This window comes from Pinus tabuliformis, chromosome 2_2 (assembly GCF_031772625.1).
Source record: "Pinus tabuliformis cultivar Carrire ecotype Pingquan chromosome 2_2, CPIR1, whole genome shotgun sequence".
Lineage (NCBI taxonomy): Eukaryota > Viridiplantae > Streptophyta > Pinopsida > Pinales > Pinaceae > Pinus > Pinus tabuliformis.
This window is the reverse complement of record NC_142300.1, coordinates 58632722-58652070: the sequence shown is the minus strand read 5'-3', so window position 1 is coordinate 58652070 and position 19349 is coordinate 58632722. Positions and strand designations below refer to the sequence as shown.

Sequence of the window (19349 nt, the reverse complement as noted above, 5' to 3'; positions counted from 1 at the left end):
AAAACATTTTTGGAAAATCATGCTTCCAACGCTTCACTTCCAAAAAACATGTCCACTTCATGCAACATTGGCATAGATGTCTAACATAAATGGTGTTCAAGCAATACAACCCCCATAGGATTTCTTATACCATTGTCGCCATTTCTAGCATTCAACCAAATATAAGACACCCATGCAAAGTTTCATCAAGTCATTTGTGATGCCAAGTAGGGAAAAGTAATGTTTCATCTGAGTGACCCATCATGTGGGGTTGAACCCATCAAATTTATTGAGATCAACTTTAGGAAGTCTGAGCCAAAGCATCTTATCACAAACAAGCGATGTAGAGTGATGCCTGTTGAAGAAAGGGTAACTAGGTTCGGTCTTCATAATGACATGTAATTATGACTGATGTAAATGATGTAATAAAGAGAAAATAATTATTATTGTAAACTTTCTTCATGAGTTTCATAAGAAAGTGATTTTAGAATAATAGGATTTGTCATTTGGAGTCTAGAATTAATGTCATGTATGAAGATCTCTTCTTGAGCCTATGTTCAATGTATACAAGTCTATAGAAATGTCTAAAATCCCTCCAAAGAGAAGCACAATCCCTCTTGAAGAAGTCGGCCTCCAAACAAGATAAAAAGAAGTCATGTAGGCTCATATAAAGAGACACAACGGTTCCCTCTGTCAAATCGGCTAATTTATGGAGGATAAACTACTATAAATACACAACTAGGGTCTGCGCAAAATTAGAAGTTACATAACTCAAATTCTCTGTATTTTTCGGATGGTACAGGTCTGAGATTCTTCACATTACAGTGAGGTTCAGATTTTCGGATGGACAACATCTCTGTGTTTTTCGGATAGGTACAGAACAAGGATGAAGTCTCAGCATCCTCACAATCATGATGATCACAGTCTCGGCATAGTTGTGATGATGAAGATCTCGGTGCAGGGAGAGGACATAGTCTCGGCATAGTTGAGATGAGAAGGATCTCAGTGATCCCACAGTAATACACTCTCGGCATACTAGGCACGGTCATGATCTCGACATTGTGGTAATCATGGTCTCGGTCATAGTCTTAATGAAGACAAGGTCATGATGAAGATCTCGGTGCAGCTCTCATATGTATATATATATATATATATATATATATATAGATCTCGTTGTTATGATAAAGGTCTCAGTGAAGGTGCAGCTGTAATGACCTCAGTGGTGCAATAGTGATGATCTCGGTGTAGCAGCAGTGATGATGATGATCTCAATAGTGACAAAGATGAGGATTGGTGTCTTGGTCTTGGAGTGGCCTAATAGTTCAAGGGTCATGGTCCTAGTATTCGCCAATTGGAATCTCTATAAGAAGAATTTTGTGCGGGTTTTCCTCTCAAAGAGTGAGAGGTTTTAGCCCTGGCAGAAAACCAACTTTTTGTGTTCTTGTCTCTTTCGTTTTGGTAACTATTTTATGAACTAAGAAGACACACTCTAATAATATCAATGGTAGATTGTGCTATTAAGAAAAAGTTAAAAATACCTCACAAATAGTTATCATGGCGAGAAGAATCTTGTTAACTTAATTTGCCCTAGATTCTTCAACAATGCCCACTAGGAGTGGATGATCTAGCGCCTTCCTTTTGGGAAAACCAATTCAACCATTGATAACCCAAGGACTTTGTAGCAAGGATCTGATTCTACATTACTATGAGTTTGGACATTTGGTCAAGTGGTGACTCTAGGTTGGCTATCTTATGATGAATGGCATCAATATTTTGTTGAGCATAGGAGTGATTGTTATCTATCTTCTGTTGCAACTCATCACACAGTTTCCAAAAAGGAGACTTTTGTGGAGAGCTCTACTCATTAAGTGGTTGCCACAGAGAGGTGAGTCCACAAGAAAAAGGTTATTAGAGAGTGGTACAAATGAAATCAACACTGCATCTTGGGTCTTGTGAGATAGATGCTTAGTAGTGGTGTCAATGGGTCCACCAAAAAGACTTGTTGTAGAGTGGTACCACAACAATAAACCCAACGCAAGGATTTTGTTGATATAGGTCTCAAATAAGGGTGCAGGAAAAACCTAGACTTCCTTTATTTTTTGCTACTCTTAGAAGCGTTGTACTCCTACCTAAATATTGCCATATTGACAGAATTCCCAAATTCGCAATATTCTAATTTATGTAAAAAATTCAACAAACTAGCAACAAAAGATGGGGTCTCCAAGGTCATAAGGGCAAGGGAGTGCCAAGTACTATAAATCTCTAGTATATGTGCAAGGTCTAACAATATTACTCTGCCCAATCTCTCAGGGAACCAACTAAGGAGGCTTGATCGTGTGAAAATTCAGTGACCCAAATTCTTACTGCAGCAACTGATAATATTTCTCCTACTTGTTAATTTACATGAACAAGTTATTTGCAGTTTCCTACGGCAAACATTGAAATACATACACTGCAGCCTACACTATTTGAAACAATATGCCGAAACGAGAAACTGAACAACAGAGAGATACAACACAAATGACACAGTTTTTTTTGGACAAACGTCCCCAAAAAAACCCAATGCGGGAAAACTGGTGTAGCAGATCTGAGGGTTTTTAATATAAAGCAAAAATTATTTCTAAATACAACCTCTGGATGCCTTGCAGGCAATCCAGTACAAAGAATATCACTCGGAAAAAGAAATTAGTGAGACTTGTGAAAATTCCTAGACTCGAAGGAACCCCTACTGCAGCAAATCTGAATCTACTTCACCTACTTGATTTTTAAATTACATTCATCAAGTTATTCTTCTAAATATTGAAGCAAATTACTTCTGCAGCCTACACTAATTAAATATTTGATCTCATGAAACATAAAACAGAGCAAAGAACAAGATACATAGGACACACTTATTTTTGGACACAATAGTCCCAGAAAAACCCAATGCGAGAAAACCGATGTAGCAGTTCTGAGGGTTTATTATTATGCAAGAGAAATATCTGAATACAAATCTAGGATGCTCAACTAGCAATCCTTTACAGAGAAAAATACTGGCGGAAAATCTGAGTGAGTTTTACCTCACTTCACCCGGCAGAATTCCAGCTGATCCGGCACAAGACTAGCTAACCCCGACTATTTCTACGCCGGCCCTGCGTAGGCTCTGCGTCAGCTTCTTTGGCCTTTACGTCAGCTATCCCGATTGTTCCCGACAATTCTAGATTCTGCGTGACAGACAGCTTTTCTGCTCTACGCTGGCCTTCCTGGCTCTGCGTCAGCACTACGTGGGCCCAGACTGGCCCAACGTCAGCTCTCCCGGATATTGTGTTGCCTCTCTGCAAGCTCTCTCCGCCTCTCTATCAGTATTCTCCAGAAAGTCCTTCTCCCATATTCTCACTGCTCCTCTGCTATTGAATGAACACTTAGTTCGAATTTCTCAGCTTCCTAGCCCCAGAAATCGAACTCTAGATCAATTCTGTGTGTGTGTGTTTCCAAATGAACCCCAAGCCTCCATTTTATACTTTTCCTCTTGAGTCTTCAAGGGTCGAGATTAAGTCTCTAATCAACGGCTAAGATTAAAACATGACTTGATCCGCCTTCTAAATCATTCTCACCCATATTTTGGTTAATACCCATTAATATTTTAATTTCCCTAAGTTTAGACTTAGGAACTCCATTAAAAATATTAACTATTTTAATAAAATACAATCGGGTGGAATTTCACCAAACGGTTTGTGGGTTCTTTAGAACTCATGTGCCTTAGCCTCTCCACCAATTTTCAAGGCTAAAGCACTTCTGATGCTACCAAACACTAACAATATTACCTCACTCTACACTACAAGTCCCGGCTGATCCGGCAGCTGAACCAATGATTCCCCGGCTACTTCTGCGCTACCCCTACACAGTCACTGTGTGGCCATGCGTCACAACCTCTAAGGCCCTGCGTCACCTCTGTGCTAGATCGATTTGCTCTCAGGAGCTGACTCCAACCCTTCTGGCTCAAAATGTCAAACCCCCAGCAAATCTCGGACTTCTGCGTGAAGGCTCTGCGCTTCTCTATGTGAGCCCTTCCTGGCTCTGCATCACCCTCTATGGGCATTGCGATGCCTCCTCTGCGTCTTTCTCTGCCTCTTTGTTGTGTATTCTTGGCTCCGGAGAAGATCCTTCAGCCAAAACTATCTTTTCCCCTCTCTGCGTGATCACCACGAAATCACTGCGTTGCTCTCTGGCTCAGCGATTCGATCTAACTAATCAATGCTCGGTGTATCTTCCAAATGACCCTCAAGCCTCCTTAAACAATCTTCCCATTGACATTCAACGACCCAGATTAGAAGCTAATCAATGGCTAAGATCATTTCTACTTGATCCTTGTATTCTTCTAGAAGTTACACCCACAGTTAGATTAATATCCATTAATTATTTTAATTTCCTAAGTTTAGACTTAGGGACCCATTAAAAATAATTAATTATTTGAATAAAACTGTCTCCAGGTGGAATTTCCCAAAACTCTTTTGGGTTCTTTGGAATACATGTGCCCAAGCCTCCCTGCAAAATTTGAGACTTAGAGCACATGCGATGCTACCAGAAATCAACACTCACTCTTAGCGAGGAATGTGCTCTAGCAATGCCTCCCACTGAAGCATCACCTTGATTTCATAACATCATCCTCTGTGCTACTGATGTCTGACATGTTGTCCACCAACTACTGCGCTTCTGCTGCAACTGTATTGCTGCTAACCCTGCCACTGTCAACGCTGCATCTATACTACAGCTCCCTCTTAATTTTTGCATTCGTGTTGTTGTTGGCACTACCACTGCCAACTGCTCCTGCACTGCAAACTGAAAAACATCCCAAAATCTGAACAAGTGTTCAACATTGATGCATCTCGATGGTGAAGATCTGACTGCTACTAGTCCCACGCTATCCCTCTAAAGCCACTGCGTTGTTGTTGCTACTACACTGTGCCTCCCTGCACTGCTGCAACTCTACATTGCGCTGCTCAGACTTGGTGTTCTAGCCATTGCATCTGTCACTCCAACACTCCTCTGCACCATCTGACACTTAGTCCATCCTACTACTACTGATATGGGCTCCCGTAGCAAGGTATTGATGCGAGAGGTGGACTCCTCAAGGATCCTAGGCATCTATAGCCCTTTCGAACTACAACTCCAAATCAACCCACCTCCCTCCTGGAGGTATCTCAGCTGTCATGGCAAACTCCTCCTCCTCGATCTTAGCAGGGACAGCCTTCGGACCGTGCTTCTCATCTTTGTCCTTCTTCCTGAGAGGACACTGTGTTGCATAGTGACCCATTTCACCACACCTGAAGCATATGATCTTCGAGACGTCCTTCTTCCGCCTCCGCTGCTCCTGTTGCCCCTTGGATGCAAGGATTGCATTCTCATCCTCCTCCTTGGGCTTCGACCCACTTCTGCTACTTCCGTCAAGCATGCACTTGACTAGATCTCTCCTCAGCTCTTCCTGCTTAAGGGTTGCCCACATACTATCCCAGTCTGGAAAAGTTGCCCTGCCGAGGATGCTCTCGACAGAGACTTGCCACTCTTCTGAGACTAAGTTTAGGGCCAGTATCACCATCTCGGAACCTTGAGGTGTAGACTCCTCAACTACTAACTCATCCCAGGTTTCCTAAAGCTTCGTAAGGAACAGATCTATGCGCTCCCCCTTCTACATCTGCGCAGATCTCAATTTCTGCTCTAAGTACATCTTTCGCTGCTCAGAAGATCCTTGATACAATGTTGCCAAGGCATATCACACCTCCTTAGCAATCCCTCTGCTAACGATGTGACAAACAACATCATCCTTTACTCCATCAAGGATCATCCTCTTGGCCTTCGCCATTTCTGCCTTGTACTTCTTCAGCGGATTTGCATCTGCAGGTTCAACCACCACGCTGTCGACATAGGTCTTAAGAGAATGCACATCTAGAAGGAACAACATCCTTGCCTTCCAGATGACATAGTTGGATGCCCCATCCAGCCTGTCCTGATCTCTTAACCCACTAGTCACCATCTCTGCCATGTCGAACTGCTCCTCTCTGTCTCTTACTGTTGTTACTCAGGCAATAAGAAAACGGACTTCTTGGCAGGAAGTATACTGAGGAAAAATTCCCTCACTGTGCTTCTCCTCTCTCTCCTGGCGTCTTTCAGCCTAGCAATCTACCTCTGAAAAAAATGCGTCCCACCAGCTCTTCCTCGCGCTGAGGCTCTACGTTGCTCCCTCTTGTTGATTTTGGGTAGCATCAGATGTGTTCTAGCCACGAAATTTGGTGGAGAGGTTAGGGCACATGAGATTTCCAATACCCAGAAAGGGTTTGGGCAAATTCTAAAGAGTTAGGGAAATATTAATAAAATTAATATTTTTAATGGGGATTAAAATATTAATGTGAATTAATATAAAACTGTGTTAGAATGGTCCAAAAGACATGGATCAAGCCAGATCTAATATTAGCCGTCGATTAGGGACTTAATCTCGGCTGTTGATTTGTCAACGAGAAAAGTATAAGAGGATGCTTGAGGGTCACTTGGAGAACACACCAGAGTGATCAGTCATTCTATTCGCTAGAGCAGGGTTTGCTAAGAGAGATAGAATCAGTGATCTGTTGCAGCGAGGGGCAGTGAGTACGAGGAAGAGAGGCAGGGACAGTGCCGAGAGACCAGCACAGAAGCAGAGAGAGGCATACGCAGAGCCAGAGGGAGCCACGCAGAGGGCAGAAGCTGAAACTGCCGGGAACAGCCGGAACTACCAGGAACAGTCGGAACCACCAGGAACTGCTGGAACAGTCGGGAAAACTGACGCAGAGGGCAGAAGCCGACACTGCCGGGAATAGCCGGAACTGTCAGGAACAGTCGGAACAGCTGGGAAAGCTGACGCAGAGGGCAAAAGTCGGAACTGTCGGGAACAACTGGAACTGCTGGGAACTGTCGGAACTACCAGGAAAGCTAACACAGAGGGTAGAAGAGGCTGACGCAGTCCCTAGAGGCTGACATTGGGTTTTTTGTGGGGCAAATTAGAGCTGAGGAGCTGTCAGAGTGTTTATCCGAGGTTTCAGCTAGAGCATCTATCTCCGAAGGAGAGGTACTACTGCCAAGATTATTCTCTGTTGGGTGAGCCGGTTTTGGCACCCAGATTGTATTCAGAAATTGCATAATAATAAAACCCTCAAATAGCTGCACTGGTTTTCCCGCATTGGCTTTTTCCGGGGACATTGGTCCAAAAACAACGGTGTCACTTGTGTGCTTGTTTTGTTTCCTTCATTTGATGATCTGTAGTGTGTTGAGCATGTACTTGTATTTATTTCCAGTATTTATATGGTAAATAACTTGTTAATTAACAGAACAAGTAGGTAGGAATAAATCAGAAAGTACATGAAGGGTTTCTAATGAGTTAGACTTAGAAATTCCAACATGGTATCAAAGCATGGTTGCAGATCACGGGAGAACTAAGGACATCAGTAGAGTAGAGCAGCAGCAGCAGAAAACAGTTGTCCCGAGTGACAAAAGTTGTTCCTAGCAGCAAGGAAGGGGTGACGCAGTGCCTGCGTCATCAAGTTCGAGCCAAGAAGAGGCTGAAGGAGGCAAAGACAGGGTCACGCAGAGCCACGGAGAGGCCAGAAGCGCTGACACAGTTGGTTGAGGGAGCTAGTTTGCCGGTGTCGGGACTGCGCAGAAGCTAGGAGCTCTCACCTTCAGGTTGCTGGGGTTTACGAGGTTGTGGATAAGTTGCAAAGTGGAGCTGGAGGGGTACTGTAGTCAGAACAGTACCTAACAGGGCAAGGCCAAGGAGGAGGGAATTGCTACCGAGGGTTTCTAACCGAGAAATCCAGATCAGTGGTGCAGTTGCACAGACGATCAGAGTAGGGGGCATCTCGACATCGGCAAAAGGATTTCCAGGAGGGAAATCAAGGCTCAGAGGGAGTCACATCAAGAGCTTCCAGGAGGGAAGTAGAAGAGCAGCATGGCACTACACGGAGTAAGAGACCAAGATAGACTGGACGGAGCCTCAAACTTCGCAGTCTGGAAGGCCAGAATCTTATCTGTACTTGAAAAAAATCGTGTCAAGCACTTCGCCTTGAGGACGATAGCGATCCCAGTTGACCCAAATAATAACGACAAGTACGAGGAGGCAATGGCGAGGGCCAAGAGCATCATCCTTGACGGGGTCAAGGACCATGTAGTACCACACATTGTCGAGAAGGAAACGAAAAATGAGATGTGGGAGGCCCTAAAGAAATTGTACCAACATACTTCTGTGCAGAGAAGGATGTTACTAGAAAATCAGTTGCGGTCATACAAATTGAAGAAGGGAGAAGCGATCGACACCTTGCTCGGTCAACTGAATGAGATTCGGGATCAGCTGACTTCCATAGGGGCCACACTGGATTAGGAATTGATGGTAAGAACAGCCCTGAACACAGTCTCAGAAGACTGGGAGGTATTTGTCCAAAGTATACTGGGCAGAGCGACCCTTCCACATTGGGAGGAAATGTGGGCGACTCTTCACTCGACAGAAGAAATTAGTGAGATTACGTCACTCTACACTGCAAGTCCTGGCTGATCCGGCAGCTAAACCAATGAGTCCCTGGCTACTTCTGCGCTACCCCTACACAGTCACTACGTGGGCCTACGTCACAGCCTCTAAGGCCCTGTGTCACCTCTTTGTTGGATCGATTTGCTCTCAAGAGCTAACTCTAACCCTCCTGGCTCAAAATGTCAAACCCCCAGCGAATCTCGGACTTCTGCGTGAAGGCTCTGCGCTGCTCTACATGAGCCCTTCCTGGCTCTACGTCGACACCCTCTCTGGGCAGTGCACTGCCTCCTCTACGTCTTTCTCTGCCTCTCTGTTGTGTATTCTTGGCTCTGGAGAAGATCCTCCAGCCAAAACTATCTTTGCCCCTCTCTGTGTGATCACCATGAAATAGTTGCGTTGCTCTCTGGCTCAACGATTCAATCTGACTGATCAATTCTCGGTGTATCTTCCAAATGACCCTCAAGCCTCCTCAAATAATATTCTCGTTGACATTCAAACCCAGATTAGAAGCTAATCAATGGCTAAGATCATTTCTACTTGATCCTCGTCTTCTTCTAGAAGTTACACCCACAGTTAGATTAATATCCATTAATTATTTTAATTTCCTAAGTTTAGACTTAGGGACCCATTAAAAATAATCGATTATTTTAATAAAACTGTTTCCTAGTGGAATTTCCCAAAATGCGTTTTGGGTTCTTTGGAATACATTTGCCCAAGCCTCCCTGCAAAATTTGAGACTTAGAGCACATCCGACACTACTAGAAATCAACATATCATAACCTTAGTCATACTACTTGATCACCTAGGTACTAGACAATAATCTTCTCGAGTGTTGTTCTCAGTGCATTATAGCAACAAAATGGTCAATCGACTTATATAAAGTTGGTTTCAAGTAACCTAGGGGACTTTTGATGTACTTGAGAGTATGTGGAAGTGAAATCCCATACAAAGGTGTTGCCTAATGTGGTACTACTTGAAGGAGTATCAATAGGGGTTACAAGGGTGTCAAACTAGGTGAAACCACTTGTATTTCCTACATGTATTCTTCCTCGACTATATATTTACCCACTAAATGACAAATCACAATGCTATTTATAGACATTGAAATATGTCTCTAGCCTAAAAAATTATCTAAAACTCTAAGCTTGGGAGAGTCCCCTCATATCACTTGTGATGTCCTTTATTAGAAAAATAGAAGATTTGGAGAAAAGTAACATAAAATAGCTACAATTAGAGTAGAAACGACAGAGTATAACAGCAATATGAAATTGTAGAAGAACCATAATAACACAAATAGCAATAACTTTATTGATGAAAGCAATGTCCACTTACCTCTTTAAAGGGGAAAATTCCATATGAGCAAAGATCCAATTACATTGCGCTTCACAACACATCTCATTACCTTGCTTCTACATTATTATATAGTTTCTATCTAACTTCCTAGAACTTGCTAGTGAATGAACTTTGTAGTAGATAGAACCTTCCAGTAAGCATTCTTACAATTATTGTTTTCACACTATATATACCACATGGGCCTTATCTAATAGAGATCACCTCAATACATAGCCACATATCTATCTACTTAAGGGGTCAGGGGTAGGACACTAACATAAACCTTGTTGCTAGGATAACATGGCATCACTTACATAACCATGTTTTAGAGTGGCACCCCTGTTCTCCAAGGTTAATTTTCTGTCATAATTTTCAGCAAGCTAAGGTTTGTTTGTGCCAAATAGAAAAGGCCCTTTTAACCTTACATATTCATTCGTTTTCCCTCTTCGATTTGTAACTCTTTGACACCACCCAGCCCGTGATTGAATTGGTACTGGTCTTGGGGTTTTCCATCATCTTTTTAGGTTCTCACACCATTCATTCTCCACCTATACTACAACCATATGTTTGTTAAGGCTTACTCTTGAAGCACCACCTAGAGCCTCCACTCCATAGCCTTAGCAATCCTACTTAGGGATACCCCTCTTGTATTGGAGAAAAGAGCCTAAAGTGAGAGGAAGAGCTACTCAGGTGGTAGTGAATATCCTTCCTGAGTTGCACAAAGCTAACCCCCCTTGGTGCTTGGGGCTTTACACTTTTGTGGGTGCTAGATTTGTTGTAACACTTAGCACCATGAAGGAGGGCATGTCACTTGGGGGCTACAATATATATTCTTGGCACATGAACGACACTCATTTCAATGAAAAAATCTATTTAATAGGTTCTCATAGATTTGCAAAAGGTTGGATCCCCAGGTTATGATCCCCATGTACCATGACCACTTTTTGGCATTGGATCATGATATGAAATGAATAGCAATCATATCTTACTAATTGCATATATAAAGACAACAAACAATGATGTTGTGGGCAAAGAAGATCTCACGTGGTGACTCAACTAAAATATAAAGTTATAAACCCATTTTCTGTCCAACTCGGCCAAATTACGACAGGCATCTCAGTCATGGGATCAAATTATGTTTTATGTTTGTTGTATATTGGTATAAGTGAGAAAACATATTATCATTCTGGTTTTGAACAACTGCCCATCAATTTTGTACAAATTGAGTAAATTTTGCGAGTATAGCAAAGAAATACAGTAGAAACCCACTCATACAACTGACAGTGTTCAAAATAGCAGATACTGTCAATATGGTAAAAGTAGTAAGGCTATGAGGCACTCCATTATCAAAACGAGCAACGTTGTTCTTATGAGCAATGGCCCATTATAACACAAAATCTTATATTTTTCAATCAAGACAATAAACAAAATGACAGTTGCTCAGTCTTCCCAATAACTTTTTTTCAAATGTCTTATATTTACAATAAAATATTTACAAATAGCAAAGAAAAAAGTGGAAGGTTATATACATTAAAAATCATAACCTCTTCCATAATGCGACTAATGTTGAGATGAAACGATCCAGAAATTAGGCATCTTTAATCAAAAAAGCATACTTGGCTAAGAGCTGATGATACACTTCGTCCTGCCAAAGATTATTGATCGGACATATACACTTTTTTGAAAGAATCTGAAGTGTATTCATCTACAAAACAAAAAGTGGACAATGACCTAACCTCCTGTTCAAAAACAGACTTACACCTGATTTTCCATGGAACGAATAATGCCAAATCTGCAAGCACTCTAATATCCCAAAGAAGACGGGATGAACTAGAAAAGGCAAATCTCCAGATAATGTAGCACACGAATGCAGACTTCCCTAGAGCAGAACTAAATACGAATCCTCAAAATATCTCCAGCAATATTTAGCAAACTAACACTCCCAAAAAACATGCTTCACAATCTTTGAACAATGGCAAACATGACAATAGCCATCGAAAATTCCACTCTTGGCCAACCAAGCCTTAAATATGATCCCCAGGTAGATCGCTAACCAAACAAAGACCCTCATCTTACAAGAAAGTTGCACTGATCAAACACAATGGAGTCTACATACCCATGTATCGTTTAGATCAATGGTGACCCACCTCACATTGAGGACCATGGAAGATAGATATCTCCACTGGGCATAGACAACGAAAGTACAGGTTTCGAGCTTGTTCATCTTCAAGAGCATATGGTAAACTTGGAAAGTTGTTGCAGGTTTGGTCCATTGGTATTGGGAACATAGCAGAGTGGGATGGAATCTAGCTTGTCGTTCATTTGGAGTCGAAGGGATCATGTTGCATGTGTTCCCGAGTTGCCTCACTATCAGGCACAAAGATTGAGCAAGAAAGGCCTTTTTTCGAGTGGGGCTTGAGCGGGGTATGTGGGATGTTGTCTTCTCACTAACTTGATAATCTCTCTCTCCAAAAGTTTTACAAAGTCTCTAGAGAAGAGAATGTGAGCAATCCTACTCCATAATTTATTTTTATTTTTTTAAGAGATACTCCATAATTTATTTTACTCAAGAAATCAAGAGACCCAAAAAGGTTTTTGCCTATTTTTTTAACGTATATCACTTGGAATGTCGGTGTCTCTTTAGTGCGGGTTATATATCATACACAGGCTTTTGTCCCATTGAATTTTTCATCGAGGTCGTCTGGCTATTTCACCTGAATGTCAGTTGCACTTTTGCTCAAATGATTCGGAACTCACACACTCCACAAAAAAAAGTGTTCATCCCATTCAGTATTTAATTGAGATCATCCACCTATTTCACTTGAATGCCATGCACACTTTTGTTCAAATGATTCGGAACTGACACACTCTAAACAGAACATTTGCTGAATGATTCGGAACTGACACACCCCAAACGGAAGTGTTAGGTGACGCTAGAGGAAAGAAATCCATTGCGAGAAGGGGAAGTGAAGTAGATCGTTGCCTTTGCATTTGGTGGAATTAAGAGAGTGTAAGTGTTAAACATTTTCAAGAAAGAATGGTTCATTAGGCACATTTCAATAAATATCCTTCTTGCACAAGGAAGAGGCACCAACCTGGTCAAGCCATCAAGCATTCTTCCTTAAGAAGTAGACAAATAAACGAAGGGGCACGCAGTTGTAGGGGAAACACAGGACTCTCATAGGAGATTGTTTTGAGTCAGGGTATTTTTTTTGGTTGGTTTGATTTACAGGGATTTGAACTTTGAAATTTATGGTTTACCTAATACTTCATAATACTGCATTTTTTTTAGTTGGCTTGACTACAGGTATTTGAACCTTGAAACTCATAGTTTACATACATAATACTTCGTAATACCGCGATCACCAATTAAACTGCCCATAGAAATTGAGCTGCCCACCTAGGCTAGGCAGTGCATATTAAGAAACAACAATTGCACCTAAATACTTCTGAATGGGGTTATTGATCGTAGGTGAAGTGGTCATTAACACTAAATTAGCAACATTTTTTCAGCACTTTGATGGGCAACTCTGCAGGGCAAAACATGGTTTTTCTCCGGCTATGCAGAGAGTATCTAATCTGCCAAAATTGCCCAGGGGTTTATACCAACCTGCATCGGGACTGTCACCTCGCTGCATTCTATTTGAACGCATTCCATATTAGTTGGGGGATGGGGCTGATCACAGCAAGATTGAAACTCCTGGGTTGACAACAACACTGAACTAACTCGCTGCATGGCATTTGAACCCATTCTATATTGGGTGGTGGTTAGGGCTGACCACAGCTAGAAGGAAACCCCTGGGTAAACCACAATATTGAACCCAAGCACCATTGGCCACATGAAGCTGTTGATTTTTCATTGGTCACCATTGGTCAAGCTCGGCTCGAAATCCTAATTATCAAACTTTCATTTCATCTTTGGTAATCCCATTAGTTGACTTAAGAATAAGTAGTACAAAGCTTCAAATTCACCGCAAAAGCATTAATAAACATGGGAGAAGAACTAAATAAAAGATTGTCATTCTCAAATGGAGGATTTGCAATTCAATGAAGATAACTGAGAGTTAACTGGCCTGCTTCTGCAGAGCTCCACGACCACATTCTCAGGGCGCACTACTTTGAGAACACGGTCCACGTTGGCAGCTGAGTCATCGGACACGTGGGACGTCCCAAACAAAAATATGAGCTCAGGTTCAACATACCCATCGCTCCGACGCTCTACATAATCAAGAGGCCTCTTAATTACTACCATATCGCCCTCCTGTACCAAATCTGAAAGGTCGGGATACAATTCTCGAATAATGGCCGCAGTCTCCTGGCGAGTTTCTGCTCGAAAATCGTAGCCCGCAGGCGGGGGCTCAATTGATACATTAATTCGAGTAAGTGCTCCTGTTCTTCTTCTCCGTATAAATAATGGCGATGGTGATGCAACGAAGGGTGGAAGTGTCGAGGAGGTGAACGAGGCCGTCGAGAGGGAGGGACCAACCAGAGGCATCGTGAATCCCGCGAAAAATTACGCAATGCATTGTTTTCCTCTTTTACGTATACGCCTCATCAAGAAGAAAATTGAATTTAAAAATTGCAGTATATAACTTTAAGATACGACCCCAAATGAATGGTGGCTGTGTGTCCGGCTGTCTTGGAACGCTGGAATTAATATTTGGATAATTTTTTGCAATGCAGTAGTATCAAGTTTACAGCCAAGCGATGTGTTAAGTGGTATATTATTTACTCTCTTTTTTCGATATGTCAGTGTCTTGCATGTAGTTTTAGTTTTAGTTTGTGACATAATTAAAAAAAAAAAAAATTCTAAATTTTTAAAATGAGAAGGAGAAATTGCATAATTAATATAATTAAAATCTTTAAATTAGAATGTAGTTGTAGTTTATGACCCATAAAAAGTTGTTCTAAAATTTTATAAGGAGGGAAGAAATTGCATGCTTAATATAATTAGAATTTTTAAATAGAATTAAAAAAAAAAAAAAAAAAATATTAAGTATAATTCTAATTCAATAATGGTTTTATTTTTTTTCAATCATTTTATATAGTTTTCATTTATTTGCGATTTTTTTTATATGGTGGGAAAACATATCATAATTTAATTGTTTAATTGTCAAACCAATAGTAGGAACAACCATCATTAGTTGCAATCTACTAATGTAAATTGATCCATCGCTATTATTCAAGGAAAACCAAGCCACTTGTAATTACCCAATGGTGGTCTTTAAGGGGGCAAATTTTCACTCCTACGAGATGTTTCTTAGTCTTGAGCTGTTAACTTGTTTTCTTACATCTGAGGAAGATGAGCTCTTAGGTAAGCAAAAGTGTATACTACAATTTTGCTTAGCTAAAAGCTCATCTTCCTCGGACAACAGACACGGGTTAATGGCCCAAAGACCCAGAAGCACGAAAGACACAGGTTAATGGCCCAAAGACCAAGAAGCATCTGACAAGAATGAAAGCTTACCCCCCTTATGAACCACCAACGAGTAATTTTAGGTGGCTTGATTTTTTTTTAATAAAATTAATAAATCAACTTACATTACATTAGTGATAATTGTCTTATTATCCATTTGACAACTAATTTATACTAATTTTTCCCACTATTTAAAACCAAAACAAAACAATAAAATCATAATAATAAATATTATTAATTTCAAATAAAAATAGTTTAGATAACAAAATTATTAAGTATTGGGGGTTTATATCATTTTTTGGGATTCAACTGCGTTGTAGTTGTAACTAACTAATTTCTCATTATTTTTGAATAGTCCACTTAGCACTCAAACTAGTGAAATAAATCACATAGCGTCAATCATCACTTCTGGGGCTTGCACCCGGTAACCAAGACTTCCCAGGAGGTCACCCATCCCAGATCACCTCTGGCTCAAGTGCACTTAACTGTGGAGTTTTCCCCACAATCAAGCCCACTTAGCTTGCTACCCCATTTGCAAAACCTTAGCAAATATTGTGCCTCATGAACCATTCAAGTAGAGTTCCCTTCACTCTTTTGAATTAAGTATTGGGGGTTTTCGCAGTGCATTATATTAGATATCATTTTTTTTTGGATTCAACTGCGTTAAGTAAGTCATTCATCTATGACCATTTCCATGAGAGGTAGTCGTAACTGACTAATTTCTCATGATTTTTGAATAGTCCACTTAGCACTCATTACATCGGGTGATGCTCACAGGGGTGAAGAAGTGGGATTGAAACTAGTGAAATAAATCACATAGCGTCAACCATCACTTCCGGGGCTTGCACCCGGTAACCAGGGCTTCCCAGGAGGTCACCCATCCCAAATCACCTCTGGCTCAAGCGCGCTTAACTGTAGATTTTTCCCCACAATCAAGCCCACTTAGCTTGCTACATATTAAAAACATTCACACGCGTATTAAAATCATACATTTTTTCTTTGTAAATCAAGGAAATAATATAACCATGTTTATCTTCTTTAAAAACCCCTCCACATTCTTAGAATTAGTTGGAATTTTACATTGGATACAGAAGGACATATAAGTATAAAAAATTCAAAAGAAAATTATGATCGTGATGTTATTTGGTATTTATCTCATAAAAATAATATTCTCAATTGCTTTGGAAAGGGAAGGATAACTTTACACTCTTCTAAAATTTGATATTTCATCTAATATCTTTTTAACTGAAATTTATTTTCACTAGAAAATCTAATTTAGATGTTATTTTATTGTTCATTAAATATTTTTTAATATTAATAATATTTTGTTTACAGGGTCTTGGATAGACGATAATCAGGTGCATTGTTCAAACACTCTTAGATGTTGAGTCACAGTTCAATTCTTTGTCCTAATTGGATGTTATTGTTGGACATGACCATGATGTAGCCTCACCAATGTTGAGCTTACAAAAAAAATATTAATAATATTTTTAAGTCAATTTCACTGAAAAATCAAAATTAGATATTATTTTAATCTTCATCAAATAAATGTAACAGTAGTTTAAAGTCAGCCCTTAGGGTTAGCTCGGTTGGTCAAGTTTCCATTGCTAAGTACCTCACTAGTTGGGAGGTCATGGGGTCAAATCTCCTCAACGCCCTTGGGGTTAGGCCCTGCTCATTTGGTTGATGGATAGATCCCTTTGGGTTGATCTGCCTGAATTTTTCCTGTGGATGTAGCGGCTACCCAGTATCTGTGAACCACCCTTAAAAAAACAGTAGTTTAAAGTATTTTTTAGTAGAAAGTCATAATAGATATAAACCTTTTGAGTAACCCAAAAATCAAGTTAATTTGCAAAAATTAGGCTAATATCTTTATATGCATGAAAATTAAATATTGAGTGTTTATTTATATATAAAACAACTAATTTAATGCAACTTGTATCACATCGTGCCCAATACATAAACATCCTCTTTTTGTACAGCTAAACCAAAACAAGCATATCGATAAAAAGCAATGTTATATGTAGTGTATATCTATGGTCATGTTATTTTTGAAATTTATGTAGCTACAGTCCTTTCATTTTTTAACTGTGTGATGCACAGTGAGGGATCGCTTTTATTTTTGAAATTTAAACAACAAAAATGAATTTTCGCAAAACGCTTTCAATGTGATTGAATTTTAGTCCTATAATCCTTATAATGGGAAGAAAAAGCTCATCATGTCTCAATGCCAGTGAATTATGCTCATGTAATTCTTATAATGGGAAGAAAAAGCTCACTTATTTTTCATATAGTATAACACCCACCATTAATGGTAAACCTTGCTTTGTGGTCCATAAAAAGAACAGAGTCCTTGGTAAGAAATAATTGCGTCCTTTTTTCAATAAATTTCTCCAAAACACTTTATAATTTGTTCATTTCTATGCTTCCTTAATATGTAGCAAATATATATTATAACATTGAATAACAATCATCATTCATTGTAAATCTTGCTAACTAGTTGATCATACTTTGTAGACAGAGTTTTTATTTAATGACTGGTAAGTTGTATCTGACACATTATCCATAATAATTCTCATCATTTTACTAGCCCCTCAATTAAATCTATCTACACACTCTGACACAATCCTTGATGCGTTGATCGCACACATTGGGTTTTGGAGCCCTAATGCGGCAATGTGACCTACATCAATCACATAGGGAAACCCAAACCTAATGTTCAAGCCTTTGTTTTATTGTGCAGCAAAAAATATTTCATGTACAACATAAACTAATACAATTCAACTGATACTCTGCGTCATGCAGTGACATAATAAGATGTATACAATCGTGGTTAATATTTATTAAAATATTTTGTTGCGAGGACGAATAGACTTAGAATACTCTTGGGGATTGGGTTAGCCACAAACGAAATGTTATGGGCTTTATAAGGGGCTAACTCTAGCCTTTGATAAGGGATTCAACTTCATAACAGTAATTTGGGACTCTCAAAACACGATTGGACTTCCTGTGTTCAACACCACTCCCACGAACATGACTTCGAGCTCAATTCTCTCTAGGATTAAACATCAGTTATCCTCCTTCACCAAGTTATGAGCATTCCATATATAAACATAACTCAACTTCCTTGTTGACTCAATAGCAAATCAAGAAGCACGATTACCTCCAGGAAATTTAGTGGCAAATGGGTCCCTCACCGAAGCTCCCATTTCCTAATTAATTCTCATTAATGTTAAGCACAATGTATAATCTAAACTCAAATTATTTTAATGGGGAAGGTGGCTTACCCCCTTAGCAATTATGATAAAATGTGTCATGCTTTGAGATGTGGTTATCACATGTCGACTCTCATTAGTGTGTAATGCAAATCAAGGACCCCTCACATTGTCGAGTTGTTCTAGAAAATGATATATTTTGGGGTGACTCTATACTTTCAAAGGGGATTCACATCATTCCTCTATAATGAATTTAGACTCTCCATTCAATGATGACCAATTACTGGTGTTTTAAGGCCCTATCTCCTCGCATCTCGAGGCAACTTCTTTTCCTCCCTCTTATGCCCTAGAGTGTGTGGTCTCTCTGGTGGATCAAATAGTAGTCGCCTTAATTTGAGTGGCAGGGTTTTTGGAATTGGTCATCTAAGTGAAAGGATGTCAATGTCTGCACTCAACCAGAGATCTCACTCAGGTACTATGATTTTGGGTCTCTTAACTCTCGCTTTATCTCTCTTGGATCTCTCTGTGTTAGAATTTAAGAACCCAACACTAGGTATTCGATTCCAAGCAATTATAAATGGAATGAATACATGACCATATTCCTAACACATAACAAATATAGCAGAAGCAAAAAAATATTACTCAATCTGAATCACACACATAAACAGATTTTTTCCCAATCATTGGTTCTTCATTAATTAATTAATCACATAACTTACTTGGGCTCTCATCCTAGGATAATGGCCCAACTAAGAAAATACAAATTGATCACTAGCCTCGTTGCACTCTCTCCAACCCAACACATGCTCACTGAGAAGCCTCTCTCAATCTTATGTCATTGTTGAGTCTTAGCACCTCACATTAGGCTCAATTTATAACT

The 19349-nt window shown here is 40.0% G+C and overlaps 1 protein-coding gene across 5 annotated transcripts in view; it reads right to left on the bottom strand.

Annotated features, from left to right (window-relative positions):
- LOC149191465 (TraB family protein) overlaps positions 1 to 14460 on the bottom strand; it is a 181999-nt gene extending 167539 nt beyond the window's left edge. Inside the window, exon 1 of one of the 5 annotated variants that reach the window (XM_089404287.1) lies at positions 13912 to 14460. In XM_089404287.1, coding sequence (XP_089260413.1) covers positions 13912 to 14333 — 422 coding nt within the window. In that variant the 5' untranslated portion in view covers positions 14334 to 14460. The remainder of the gene's footprint in view (positions 1 to 13911) is intronic. The other 4 variants (XM_089404289.1, XM_089404285.1, XM_089404290.1 and 1 more) reach the window with 4 other exon arrangements.
- Between the last annotated feature and the right edge of the window lie 4889 nt (positions 14461 to 19349).